General features: G+C 35.7%; 1 protein-coding gene and 1 long non-coding RNA gene across 2 annotated transcripts; both read right to left on the bottom strand.

Moving 5' to 3' along the window:
* Positions 1-38: 38 nt before the first annotated feature.
* Positions 39-8,218, bottom strand: LOC106456514 (uncharacterized). Its single transcript, XR_001290617.1, has 3 exons — positions 8,190-8,218; positions 5,037-5,081; positions 39-4,560 (listed from the first exon to the last, which is right to left on the bottom strand). It is a non-coding gene; the product is annotated as an uncharacterized LOC106456514 (long non-coding RNA).
* Positions 8,219-8,293: 75 nt separating this feature from the next.
* Positions 8,294-13,272, bottom strand: LOC102212784 (translation initiation factor IF-2-like). The gene is made up of 19 exons (XM_005751899.1): positions 13,235-13,272; positions 12,896-12,955; positions 12,723-12,788; positions 12,574-12,609; positions 12,400-12,447; positions 12,198-12,251; positions 12,050-12,097; positions 11,674-11,952; positions 11,221-11,268; positions 11,095-11,133; positions 10,881-10,928; positions 10,661-10,708; positions 10,521-10,571; positions 10,373-10,420; positions 10,163-10,210; positions 10,023-10,067; positions 9,760-9,870; positions 9,642-9,677; positions 8,294-8,355 (listed from the first exon to the last, which is right to left on the bottom strand). The coding sequence occupies exons 7-19, from the start codon at positions 12,054-12,056 to the stop codon at positions 8,294-8,296; spliced, it is 870 nt and encodes a 289-aa protein (XP_005751956.1). The 5' UTR covers positions 12,057-12,097; positions 12,198-12,251; positions 12,400-12,447; positions 12,574-12,609; positions 12,723-12,788; positions 12,896-12,955; positions 13,235-13,272.
* Positions 13,273-14,229: the final 957 nt, after the last annotated feature.

Genomic DNA, 14,229 nt, shown 5'->3' with positions numbered 1-14,229 from the left:
GAGAGAGAGAGAGAGAGAGAGAAATGCCCCCTCATGGATATCTTCAAAAGTTTATTCACGTTTTGACACAAAAACTGCATAGTGGTAAAAGTTTCCTACATAAGCACAGCAGACTCAGTGTTGTCCCTCCAATGATATTATAGCTTGAAATGTCAGTTATGACACTTAACTGGCTTCTGGAAAGTGACCGAGTGAATTAAACACATCTGCTTTATAGTACATGCAGCAGGTAGTTCATACTTTCTCTGAATGAAACATCATTTTCATACATCTTTGATAAAGCACAAAAAAACATCTTTCATTTAAAACTGTTTTTTGACCAAACGTGTTAACTAATTTATTATTATCTTTGAGAACTAATGGAGTGACAAGTCTCATGATGATAAGAAATTAACTATTATCTACAGTATTTGTACAGCACCAGAGTGACTGCTTTTTGTGACACTGCAGTCTTACTTGTGTGTTACAAAAAAGCAGCCTTGAATTTAAATAAATGACATTATCATGCAGAAAATATTACAATTTGTTAACAAAATATATCCTTCCAAAACAAAACAACCTCAAACTGTATGTTGTGGAATTAAACTTTTTTAAAGAGTGTTAAACTGCACTCCAATCCCAGATGAAGCATCTACAAGAAAGCCAACTATTTTTTATTCTGCTTGGAGATCGCAGATCAATTAGATTGTCTGTGGTTTCAGATAACTACAAACCAATAAAAGAATGAAAGACAAATATGACAGCAACACATCATAGTGAAATACAGTGAAGCAAAAGTGTAAGTGTTGCACTACAGCTTTTCAGAAAAAAAACATGCATAAGATCAAGCAGATCACTTGCTTTTAACAACACCATCCAAACGCATGTACTTAAAACATAATCAGGGATGTAGAGTAGTCAAGTTGAACTCAGCCTTACACCTGTAGGCTCACATGAATATGTATGAAGAACCTGGAGTTACATTAGATAGAGCTCTGATGTTTTTGTGTGTTCCTTCTGGTTTGTTTTCTTGTATGAGATCACGATTTAGCTCACGTTAAATTACAGTTAATAACACTTTAAAACATAATTACAGCACATAGCCACAGTTTATGCTGTAATTACTGTTCATTTTATATGAGGCACAAGCAGACTACTGCTGAAATGCCCTTCTGGAATATGATTAATCAAAACACCAGTAAAAACCACATTTTAAGGTAATAACTTACTCCAACTAACACTTACAACACCTACAGTCAGTTGCAGCAGTACATGATGTCAGATCTCATTAGGCTTCCTTACCACTTCAGGACTGCTGACCTCACCCCTGGAGGGTAATACTGAAACCTCAGGGATACACTTCACTTCAGACTTGTTTATAAAATTAGAGTTTACAAAAAACTTTACATTCAATGTTCTGTTAAACTCAGGAATAAAGAAAAATGAAATGAAATAAACTAAATAAAAACAAACAAAAAGTCCAGAAACCAAAATTATGGACTTTCACCTAAAAGGGGCAGGTCCTTCTTTAATGTTGCAACACACTCGTTTTAGTCAAAATGGCCACTGTGCAATCTTTGGCAACAGATTATTGGCAAAACAAGTGATGAAAGTTTTCAGTCCATATCAGTAAACATCACTTTATTTAGAACTAACTCTTAAAAAGTAACAAAAAAATATTCTAATTATGTTATAAAACTGAAGTATGACTCTTTTTAGTTTGCAAAATTTAAACAGAAGTTTTCAAGTAACTTTCTCTAAACTCACCTCTAAATTCAGTGTCACCAAATACAGTTTAAGGCTTTTAAAAAAAACACAGTTGGGAATAGTAGGTACAATGGTGAGTCGGCGCTGCGGTTGATATCTCATAGCCAAGAGGTCTGTAAATAATTTGCATTAAATTGTATAATCTGTGCAGCATCATTAAAAGTGCATTTTAATGAAAGGTAACAATTTCACAGTTTAAAAAAGTATGAATATATATTGAGTCCTTTTCTATCCCCAAGGTTTTCTTTGGGTTAATAGAGAGTCTGATATCAATATGGTGCATTGAGTCATTTTGGTAGAAACTCTGTAACTACACTCAAGGACAGCAGAAATGTTCTGCTGCATAGTTTGGCATATTAGCTAGATGACTAGCTAGCAAGCTAGCATAGGGAAATATCTGAATCAGTCCACGGCAACAAGTAACACGAAGATCAAAGCATCTTAACTGCTTTAAATGTGGATTATGAGGGGAACGTTGGAAAACTTTCACCCCTCTAAGAGGTCCCTGGCCCTCATAAGTTCAAGAAACTCTGGTTGAGCCCCCCTTCACTGCCATACCTCAAAAAAAAAAACAACTTTTTAATAATTGATGTAGCTCAATCCACAGGGTCATAATATGGTAAAAATGCAACAATATGTCAAAAGCATTTTTAAAACACGAACTAGCTATTAAAAACTAGTAGATTCGTCTGTCTTTAGGAACTCACTCTGTTAAAAGGTGAATGTGACAGCACAATATGGGCAAGGGTGGGTCATATCCCAGGATTAAGCCCAGCGTAAAAACACCTTTTTTGGTTCTTTGCATCAAGTTTTCATTCAGTAAGACGGCAACAGCAATCACTGGTGATGCTCGGCAACAGTTTGGCAGCGTCAACAAGGCAGCCATGTTGCTATAAGGCACAAAACCAGAGCTATGAATGACTGAGGTAAAAAGAAATATGACAAGATCAGACTTAATAAATAAGCTGATGGTTAACACAAATGACATTCATTCAGTGTAGCAGACATCACAGTGTCTCATGAGTTGGTCACATCAAAGTTGTCCCTGCCTCTGAACACGATGAGTTAAAGGAGCTGATATTTGTAAGTAATTAGAGGTCATCTGTGATAAAACACATAATTACAAGACATTTACTATCCAGGAATTGCACTTCATTTTTAAGATAAAAGCACAGCATTGCAATCTTTGGCTTTAAAAGGAAAACAAATCAAAACGAGGTTTTCTGAATTTATTAAACCTAATGAGGCGCAACAAAAACATTTTGCTGCATACTCATATCCTTTATGGCCAATAAACCACCACCGAGAAGCCCATAGTCCCACATATAAGCTGCTTCAAGTTACACAGAGAACCTAGACTATTTAATAATTATTGTATATACACAAAAAAATGTTTTTTTTTTAAAATTATATCCCCCTTTTCTTACTTACCTATATGTTTCATTTAAATATGTTTCTTAATTGGATCCAAATTTAATTTTGGAGCTTTGATATGTGCAATGAGACTGCATTGCATTATTGAGTTTGTATTCATAGAGATAAACAAATCTTTTCAGTGCCTCTTAAATGTTAGAAAATATTTATTTTTTCAGATTCTTCTATATTTTATTCATCTACTATGCCATTCTCTGGTTACCCTAGTATCTCCAATACACCACTTTGATTGGAGTCAGTTAAAATTAAAATGTGGCATGTAACATATTGAAATGAACCTCTACAAAAACAAACAAACAAACAAAAAAAAACATTAGCAGTGAAAGGTAAATGGCCAACAGTTTCATGCTAGATGTGTTCTTAATATGTCAAGAAATATGTGTGCATCAGTCACAGCATGCGCCTACGATTGATGAGGCTGATGGATGTTCAGTGACAGGGATGCTGCTCAGATCAGTGTGGGAGCTCCTGGGATTTGACCCTCCAACATTTGGATTCTGTTCTATTGCAGATGCAGCAAAGCAGCAGAAACAAACACGGGGCATGGTTACAGGAACTGAAAATGCAGTTATTTATATAGAAAACTGGAAAAAAATACTGTTCAAATAAATCGTATTTTGTGAAATGTATTTGCATGGGTTTGATACCATTAACATATATTATGTATATAATTCAATGTAATATATTTTCCTGTTGCAAATAATCTTAGACTTTGAAAATAAACCATTCAAAGCTGTTTAAGACAATAAAAGCTTGTCTTAATAGAGTATAAGTGTTTGCTTGGATATAAACTAAACTGCCTTAAATTAAATAAATTACTGTTAAATCTGATAACGGGCATCATAGAGAAAGCAACACAAAAGTCAGCTTTTTATATTACATCCTAAGTTGTAACCCATTTATCCCATTCTAAATTAAAAACATGCATTATGTACATTATAAATACTATTTATAATTAAAATATTCACAAGATGGCATTTTTCTTACTGAACATAGACATAGAAGAGCAGCATAAGCAGAGGGTAAAATGGGCAATATTAACAGCAACCCCAGGAGCTCAACCACTAAAAGAATATTTCAATAAATTAAAGACAAAGTAAGTCTGTCCACTTTTTTCCTCTCTCTGTGATCATCCTCTTAATGTAAAGCTAGCACAGATTCAAACACCTCCCCCTGCTGGATGGAAAGATGCAGTGCTGTCAGATATAAAGAAAGGCTTCAGGTGGTCCTACTGCCCAGACGCCCTGGCTGCTCTTTGCTGCTCCAACATGGCTCTGAGTGCAGGAGACATCATGGTGGGGGACATGGCTGGAGTGAAAGGTCGTAAAGGGTACTGGGCATTTTTGCCAGGGACATAAACGCACTGAAAGAATCTCTGCCCTGTGAAGACAAGATGAGATGGAAAGAGGTTGCTTAGAATGAGATCTGTGGATAGATTTGTACTGTGCAATTATACGATTACATGGTGTGTTCAAACCACACATAAAGCAAAGTTTCCAGACCAGAAATAGAGGCCAAGCTGGCATCACTGTTCGTGGGCACTATATGATTTAAGTTCACTCTTATATAGGGACAGAACCAAAAAAAGACTAACTGGTAAACTCCCAAAATCTGTTTTTGTTTAAGAGGAAGCAGTTCTGGCGTTAGCGCTAAGGTGTTAACATTTCTGGGTTACAAAATGGTCCAAAAAACCCACTGATGTGATGCACAAGTTCACTTCACAGTGGGTTTGAACACAGCCTTAGCCGCCTTGATTAGAAACACCCACACCCATCTATATCCTTCTCCATATACAAATATTAATATCGGCCACAGTCAATGAAATAAGAATCTGAATAAATTTCACCAAGTCTTACCAGGTTTCTTCTTGTCTGTAATATTTTCTTCTTTCTTGGGATCTTCTGCATGCAATAAAAATAAAACTTAATGAGAATATGAGATTGTGCTTCACACTGAGAGAGACAAAAAACAGAGGATAAGTTTCTACATGCATGAAAAAAGAGAAAGGATAAAGGACAGGCTGGGTTTCACTCTTTAAACACAGTGATGTTCTTTTGCTTGTTTCTGCTGCTTCAGTCTCTTGTTAAAGTCAAACTAGAATTAAACTTTATTTGGAAAAGCGACCACTTATCACCACTTGTCATTTGCAAATAAAAATACATTTAAATGTAATTTTTCTGCAACAACCACATCACCCTGCATAATTGTTCAAACCTAATAAAAACCACTCAGCAGGTGTTGAAATAACACGCCTCAAGAGTGGTGCTCAACAAAGAGTAGCCTTGTTGCTGCTGAGTGTTGTAAAGGGAAAGCACCTTCTCATTCCCAGGATACCAAACACTGCTGTCCACAACAAACCACTGACCTCTCGATAATCTATGGAGAGACTAGTCTGTCACCTGAATAGCCATCGATGGGCAATTGTAAAGCACCCTTTGGTGTTACATGTAACTAGATATGCAGCATGTGCAGGTTTAATTTTGTGATGAGGCTTTTCATAAACCTAACCAATAGGAGTTTAGTGACTCAAACAAAGCAAAATAAAAAAGTGACTGAAGAGTAAGTCAATCATCAACTAAAAAACAAATGTGATGGAAACCAAAGTTTATTGGCTGACGCACATCAGAGTTGCAGCTCTCTAAAAGGGGACCATTAACAGCATTTACACCTATAATAAGAATGAATTGCAGCAAGCTACACAGTACACACGTCTATCAACCTTGTATCTAGTTCATAGTGAACCACAGAACTTGCAGACTGAAATCTCTTAGAAATCCTTGTTGGTGAAATGTCACCACTCAGAGACACAGTGCACAGAAATAAAAACATTTGGCAAAGGCAAGTCTATGAACACCAGGAAGGATATTTAACTCACATTAATTTGTTTACTCATGTTGTTGCTCTAATTGCTATTTACAAGGTTGTTTTTCTTCTTGCTTTACTGTTAGTTGATGTTTGCATTAGAGTATCAGGACTTTGTTAAGTTGTATAGTTATATTTAACTTAAACGTAACAATGTGTGCGTGCATTTCCCTGCTAAATAAAATATAAGTAATTTAAATCAAATGAAATGAAATCCTTCAAAAGAGGTTGATTTCTTTTGGAATTCAGTCATGCATAAAACAAACCATACAACACAAATACTGGCTAGTATTGTCTGTATAAAACGATTCTGGTTTGCTTCTTTTAAGTGAAGTAAAGAAACCAAAATCAAAGTAAACCTCTGAACTTCAGTCTGAACCAAAGAAACCAAACTACTTTTCATCACACCTGAAGAAACAGGCACTGCTGTGTCAGATGGTAGCAAAGTGTGAAGTTAAACAGGGCAGTGGGGGAGTGTTTGTAGTCCACTGGATGATTCAATAGGAACAGAACACTAATAACCCAATTTAATGGGTTTTGGTTCATGGATTTAATCAATCCAGCTAAGTATAAAATTGTTGCCATATTCATCAAAGGCCATAATCTCTTTCAATAATTCAAGGCGGCTCAAAAGGCTTGTAATCTTGTACCAATCAGCTCATCTCATTAAATTCTAATCACTTGTGATCCTAATGTCATTAAAGCCATCGTCCTTTCATACTGAATTATCCATTGGAAAGATGGTGAAAATTTACAGAATACCTCAGGCCTTACAGGAAGCTGTTTTCTCATTTTCTATTGACAACAAGCATATGATACACAACATGAATGACAGAAAACAAAACGATTCATAGCACCACTGTGTTTCTTTGTAATACTTCAAAATGTTTATCCAGTAATTCAAGAAGCTTTATCAGTTCAGCTAACTTGTATACTGTAGCTTACACTCATGCTGGGAACTTCCATTTAAAGGCATTATGAGGAAAACAATTCTGAGAGTTAATTTATACATTTGTCGATTTAGCTGTTGATCAGGATTGTGTGAGTGCATGTGCTGATGTACAGACTCTTTTTGTGAAAGGACAGCTTATTCTAATTTCTATCACCCTCCTGAACATCATGGCTGCATAGCTCCCAACAATCTTTGCTGCCAACAATAAAATTGGCAATCTAAACTCATTCTGCCAGATATGGCAACATGTTTTAGGTATCTTTGTATGAGGGAAAAAATATGCATATAGTAAAACAAGGAATACACTCCTGCTCCTTTTACCCAGAATTTCAAAAGTATACTGAAGAACAAAATGCTTTGATAGTAGAAAGCATTTTTCTAGTCTTTTATGTTTGTCTGCATTATTTTATTGTCACCAACCCCTGACATGTAGCCATGTCTGCCTCTTCCTTGCGAGAAGAGACAAAGCAAAATCTCTGATGCATTCAGTCAGATTGACAAGCAAGATGACAGAGAGGAGGGTGTTTACATTGCAGAAGTATTCATATTATTTTGTGCCTAGATGATGATGACTATCTGCCAGCTTTGAAAGAGCGCAGCTTCACATTCAGAACAAGCACAGCAAGGTAAGTACGGCTGATGAGGAGGACAATGGTGTCGATGCTACAGCTCCAAAACCACAATGTCTAGATTTTACCAAAAACTGTCAGTGTGAGGGAAATTAACAAGCGTGTTGCTTAATACATTGTTGATATGGACTATTGAGTTGTCCATATCAACTCAGTAGGTAGGCTCGGCCCCTTGGAACAATATGATAAACTAAAACCAAAAACGAACTCTAAAGAACTCAAAAGTCTTAATTCCCACTAATGCTGTAACATAACAGATGACTTTTTTTTACTTGAAATAAAACTGGATTCTAACAAGTTAACTTTAAATGTATCCCAATACTAACCAAGAACTGTTACTGATGACAGATACCTTACTAGCTCAGAGGTCATATCAGTAACCAAAAGAGAACCAGGAATGTTTAAGTCTCTAATCAGCAGCACTGATAAAGCCTCTTGAATGAAGCACACTCCATTGAAATTAAACTTCTGGAAACACAAATAATTCTAATAAGTGTCAATACTCTCTATGGTGACTGGAGATTATTTACTGTGCATATAGAAAACTTTCATGCTCGAGTACTTACCAGTTTTTGATGCTTGTTTCTCTTTTTCTAAAATTTGCAAGGGGAGAAAGGAGCAGCTGAGCCTTCTGAAATATACATAGCACTCATTAGATTCACTTCTAATTCTACTCTAAAGCCATACCTTGAGTCTCTTTGACAGATTTCTTTTCAGCCTTCTCTGCTTGGCCTGTGAGAGGAGAGACAGCCCTATTACAGCCTGCCAAATAACTCTCTGTAATTGTGGTGTAAATTCAATATTCTTGCAATATTATTCCCTTCTCGGAGTAATACAGCTTGGCATGTCTCTAATTAGAACTTTATCATGCATAAAACAGCCCATTTTATTCACTTAATCTGCATCTCAGAAAGGGGCGATTTTCCCTGAAAAATGCCAGCAGAGAACATGAGTATGTTTCAAACACATCTAATTTGCTGTAGATGGTTTTACAAGGGTACAAACATATACGCTTGCACCTTCTCTTCCTGTGTTTCACTTGATCAGTTTAGCTTCTGAGAAACATGGATGGACATGAATACTAACAGTGAATGTGAACATTAGACTCTTTCAGAATGAGGCATGACTGCAGTTTAGAAATTCTTCATTTCCATCCTCTAATTAAAAGCCATTTTTCAGAGGTGTTTTACTCTCGGCATGAATTCCACCATAGTTAATTTGCCTTCCAATTTATCAAAGGGTGTACATTCAGACTGGTTATAAGACTTTGTGGTTCAAATTTAAAGAATACAACTTTTACAGAGCTGAAAGTAAAGGCAAGAAAGACAGCTTGTTAGATTTTCCTGTTTTTAACAAGGTAACAAAGATGGCTTTGAAACAGCTGAGGGCTAACTTTCCCACTAATTTTGGAAATCCTTCAGGGAAAGCACAAGGTAGACATATTTGTTTCTGAGAGCTGTCCATACAAGCAACAATCATCTCAAGACAATTATAGTATTTATTTATTCATAAACATAAACTAAAAAATGTTTTGTTTTGTTTGGGGTTTTTTAATCAGAAAAACAAGTTTGCCCAGTTATTTATTCTGTGGCTTAATGACTGTAACTCTAATAATGATAAATAATCTAGTCTTAGCTGAATATACACAATGTGTTCTGTCATTCTGGCAGATTATGCACTAGCATTAGGACACTGGCAAAGTGCAGTGCTAATATCGTACTCCAAGAAATAACAATCATATTTTAGACAGTTGTGAAGTTTACATCTGGAGATCAGAGTTGGCGGTGTAGTAAATCTGACCTGTAATGTTGAGTATTGAAAATTAATTCAAATTTGGGAGAGAGGGAGAAGGGATAGAAATGTTGCGCGGTCCCACAAGTGGGACACCTGGTCACTACTGGCATGTTAGCATACTAATGGGTTAAAAGGACTATTGTGCAGTCTCAAAGTGCTGCTAGCATGCTGTAAATAAGCTAAGCTTTAGGGAAAATTATTGCCACATTAAAATATAAACTTACTTTTCTTTGCTGCCAATAATTTTGATCTTGTCTTGGCTACAAAAACAAAAAAATAGTAAAGAACTACAAGTTTTAGGAAAGCTAGATATTTTGGGGCCCTCATGAAAGAAACACAGACCTGGTTCAGATCTGGCAGGTTTCTCCTCGTGGGCTTCAGAGGTTACATTTGCCCTCCTGCCAATGTCAAGTCTCGGTCTCAGTCTGAGTGGCTGTGGACGTGGTTCTGGATCTGTTTGATATGAATTTGAACCGAACTAAATCATCTTAATAAACAGAAATTATAATGCAGGGGTAACTGGGCTAAAGTTGATGATTAAAAAAAGATCTTCAACCGAGAAGAAAATCAAATTTTCGTGAACTCATGCACGGTCTGAGTTTTACCTGTCTTTGCTATCGAAGCCTTCACTTTGCTCCTGATAGGTGCCGCTTTTGAGGGGAGCAGAAACAATTCGTTCCCAATCAGCTTTCATGAATTATGATTGGCTTTATGCAAATTAATGAATGTCAGTGAGTGCCGTCACCTGTCTTTTCAGAGGCTGATTTCCTCTTCTGTCTTTCAGCCGCAGGCTCTAACGTAATGAGGAAAAACTCGTGATTAGCAGCCTGAATAATTTGTTTTCTCAGTCAACTATTAATTTCTACTTCACATGAAAGAGAAATGTGTTGGACTGCATTTGATTTTTTTTAAATATTACAAATTTGATGAGATCCTAACGTCTAATCATGTTTACCTTTCTTAGGAGCTGCAGCACTTTTAGTTTTATGTTTTGCAGATGGATCTATGCAAACAAATTGGAACAAAATACAACAGAATTAAATATATAATGTTTAATTTTCATCATTTATATGTCTCAATAACAACAATAAAGGATATTTTACCTGTTTTTGCCCCTGCATGAATTCTGATTTTCTCTTTTTTAGCAGCTGCCACTGAAGTAACAAACACATAAGAAGAACATTACACTTTTAAAGGCAATCAAAATGCATTAGAAAGTATAGATCCATAGATACCAGATCACCTTTCTTTGCAGTGTCTGCTTTGGTTTTGTCTTTCAAAACGGCAGCATCTAGTATTGAAAAAATACATGAATTTATGGTATCTGTATCTTGGAAAAAGGTTTAAATATATATGAATATTTATAACAAAGCACAGCTATAATTACTGTGTGTATCACTTCTAACAATGTGAAGTGTGTACCAGTGGAAACACCAAATTATCCAGCTGTATACATGAATTACCTTTCTTTGTTTTCCCTTTGGCTGCTCCTGGCTCTGAGGGGATAATTGCTGTGAAATGCCCATGCCAAGTTAATTTTCTTTAATTAATGCATTCATATAGCACACAGTGCTATTGTACATCACTGTTATGTGCTGCAGCTGTCGTTTGTTATAGTGGATATTCTAGTTAGCTGGCAAATTAAGTATTTAGTGGATGTGGAGAGCGCTACAGTACCTTTGTCTGAATCAGCAGCCTTTGTTGTTGTTTTTTTTGCTGAAAATGACAAGACATTAATTACTATCACTGATGTAATTGTGATAAACACAACTTTCCACAAGAGTTTAACTTCTTAGTTTGTACCTTTCTTTGTGGAGACAGCAATCACGTCCTCCTCAGCAGCCTCTGGTTCTTAAAGGGGAAACAGTTGTAGGTTTATTTACTTTGTAGCATAATTTGAATTATTTTAAAGTTTCACAGAAAAATGTAAGATTTTCAGGATAGTGTGGGGGTTTTTTTTCAAGTGAAATGTATTTATGCTTTTATGTATTCATTTATTTATCACACCTTATTCAAATATTTACTTATCAACAACTCTGTTTAATTAGTTGCACTATATTTTTAAGCCTCATTGATTTATTTGATCAGATTTTTGTGATTTTCCTCCCAAAACCTGTGGAAGGTGAGTAGAAAAAAAATCTGTATATTTAAATATTTTTAAATGAATACCTTGAAAACAAGAAAGAACAAGAAAACAAGAACAAGAAACAACCATTTCAAAAGAAGAAAGAAAATAAATAGGCATATCCTTCTCACCTTGAACCGGAGCATCAGCAGGCTCAGCTTCAACAGCTGGAGACGGGACCTCAGGTTGGGCAGGAGCTTTTTCTTCTTCTTCTGCAGCTTCTGGCTGTACAGGCTGGAGTGGCTGAACTGGATCTGGTGGAGGCGGCATCACAGGCTGAAGTGGTGGCTGATATGGTTGATACTGTGCGTACAGTGGATGCATTGGTGCTGGCGGAGGCTGTTGCTGATAAATGCCCTGTGGGGCTCCGGGATGGACAGGGTGGGCGGTCAGTACAGGAGCAGAGGGAGCTGAAAACAAAAACAAATACGCCTTTAACCTTACAGCAGAAGTCATTGAGCAACGGAGATTTAACTGTGACTGCAAACAGTACCAAAAAGTGAATACCTGACATGGTAGGAGGAGGGTAAGGATTGTCTGTGACTATGTGATGAACTGCAAGATAAAAAGCCAACTTTAAGCTGGTGCACAGTAAAGTTTTTAATTCAGCCTATATGACAACATTTCAGTGCACTGTGGAGATCCTTGTGCTTACCATACCATCCAGGTGGGGACGGGCAATAAACTGGTGCAGGTCTACAAGGCCCAACTGCAAAACATCAGTGCACATTTGCATTATTCATATAATCCAAAGCAACAGTTTACTGGAATAATACACAAACAAAGTCATATTCTTATTTTTATATTTTGGTAAAAATGTTCTTTTAAATCAGGAGAAAAATATGAATGTTTTATACCTTCTTGTCCAGAGTCTGTGACCTGTTCTTGCTTTTTGGTCTTTGTCTCTGTGAATAAACAAGGTCACATTAAAAAAAAAACAGAAGTTTTATAAATACACTAACATAATTTGCTCTGCTTTTGTAATACAGTGATCATGAATGTGACATATTTGTGGGGAAGTAATTGCTTACTTGTTTTGGAAGCCTTGGGTTTATCTACTTTCTTGGCTTTTTAGAATTGAAAAAGGTACAAATATTTAAATTCATAACGTATATGTGAAAAAGTAATTCTCTCCTGATTAACATTGAGACCAGTTTATGTGTGTATTAAATCTTAGTACCTTTCAGAAAAGGAGGAAATCTTCGGATCTTTGTGATTTTCGGAGGCAGGCTGATTCTAGGAAGAGCTGATTACGACATGACTGTGTTTATTACAATATCACAATAAAGGCAAACAATAATAAGCGCATCATTTTAAAGATTAAATTCATATAAACATAAGAATCAGTGCTACCTGTCTTTTTGGGCTTTTCAGCTGTCTTTAGAGTCTTTACAGTCCTCACAGTTTCCCGATCTGAAAATGAACATAAGGGATAAAAAAAAGAAAATTGATAAATTATCTCTGAATCAAAAAGCTTAATTAAAGTTGCAACTTCATATCCAAGTGATGCAAATTATTCTAATTTTACAGGGTGAGATAATATTGTTCCCTGAATTATTCCCCTGTAGAGCTTATGGGAGGTTACTGTGAAACATAATAATGACTTAAACTTTGTCTCTTGGGAGTTTTGCAGGTAACGTCAGTGAGTATATCTTAAATAGGAACTTTTTATTTGTTTTTTTTTACCATTACCTTTTCTCCTTCTCACAGCAGAAACTCTCTTGGGAGCATCTGAAAATATAAACAAAGCTAAAGCTACAAACTGGAGGAGGAACACAGAGGCTTGTGAAGAGTTACGTACTTATGACACTGCATGCAGCACACAACATGATGCATATCTGCAGAATACAGGTTTATGTTCCAGCATAATCAACATTTATAAACTACAGTTTAAAAATGTTGATTAAAGTGGAAGAATCAAACAAAAATGAGTATAATGTCTACCCTTTATTAAAATGCTTTTTTTGTATTGTTTATATGACACAATGCAATAAGATGCGATATTATCATCACACCCTCCATCTAAATAATGTATTATTTATACAGTAGAGTTGTTTTTATGCACCTGACTGTGAGGTAAGAAAAACAAAGAGACTCCAGCACAAATCTCATATGGGATCACTTTTAAGTTTTACATTGAGTTGCATTTTTATTTTCTGTGTCACACAAGGCTTTAAAAAAAAAAACAATCCACTTGGTTGATACACAGAGACTTAAATACATGATCTAAATGTTAAACATGTTTGGGTTCCAAGTTACACCCAGTTTCTTATGAGCACCATCACATATTCTACATTCTCTCTGCTGCACCATCTTTACATTAACATGTAACTACAGCTTGCACAAAGAACATATTTAGTTTTTATCTTGTGGAGAACAGTGATGGTGCATTATGATGCAATATGATCTATAAATCCTCAACAGAAAAAAAACAAGCGTTTCACGTGTGTTGAATATGAACACTGAAATGATATATGGGATTTTTTCTGCTTTTAAGACTAAAAAATACTAAAAAAATAATAGTTTTGATTCTGTATGCATCTGAAACAGTTAGAAAGTTAGAAAACTCAATTTGTTTTTTTGGCAAATTACTGAATGAATTAAAACTTGCACAAATGATCAATACAATTGCTACGTGCAGGAAAATAAAAGAAGTCTAGATACAATGTAATCGCATAAGATAAAAC

The sequence above is a fragment of the Pundamilia nyererei genome, unplaced genomic scaffold, assembly GCF_000239375.1.
Source record: "Pundamilia nyererei isolate P.nyererei 1_Seehausen unplaced genomic scaffold, PunNye1.0 scaffold00332, whole genome shotgun sequence".
Lineage (NCBI taxonomy): Eukaryota > Metazoa > Chordata > Actinopteri > Cichliformes > Cichlidae > Pundamilia > Pundamilia nyererei.
The sequence above is the reverse complement of the archived record's forward strand: the minus strand, read 5'-3'. Positions and strand labels throughout refer to the sequence as shown.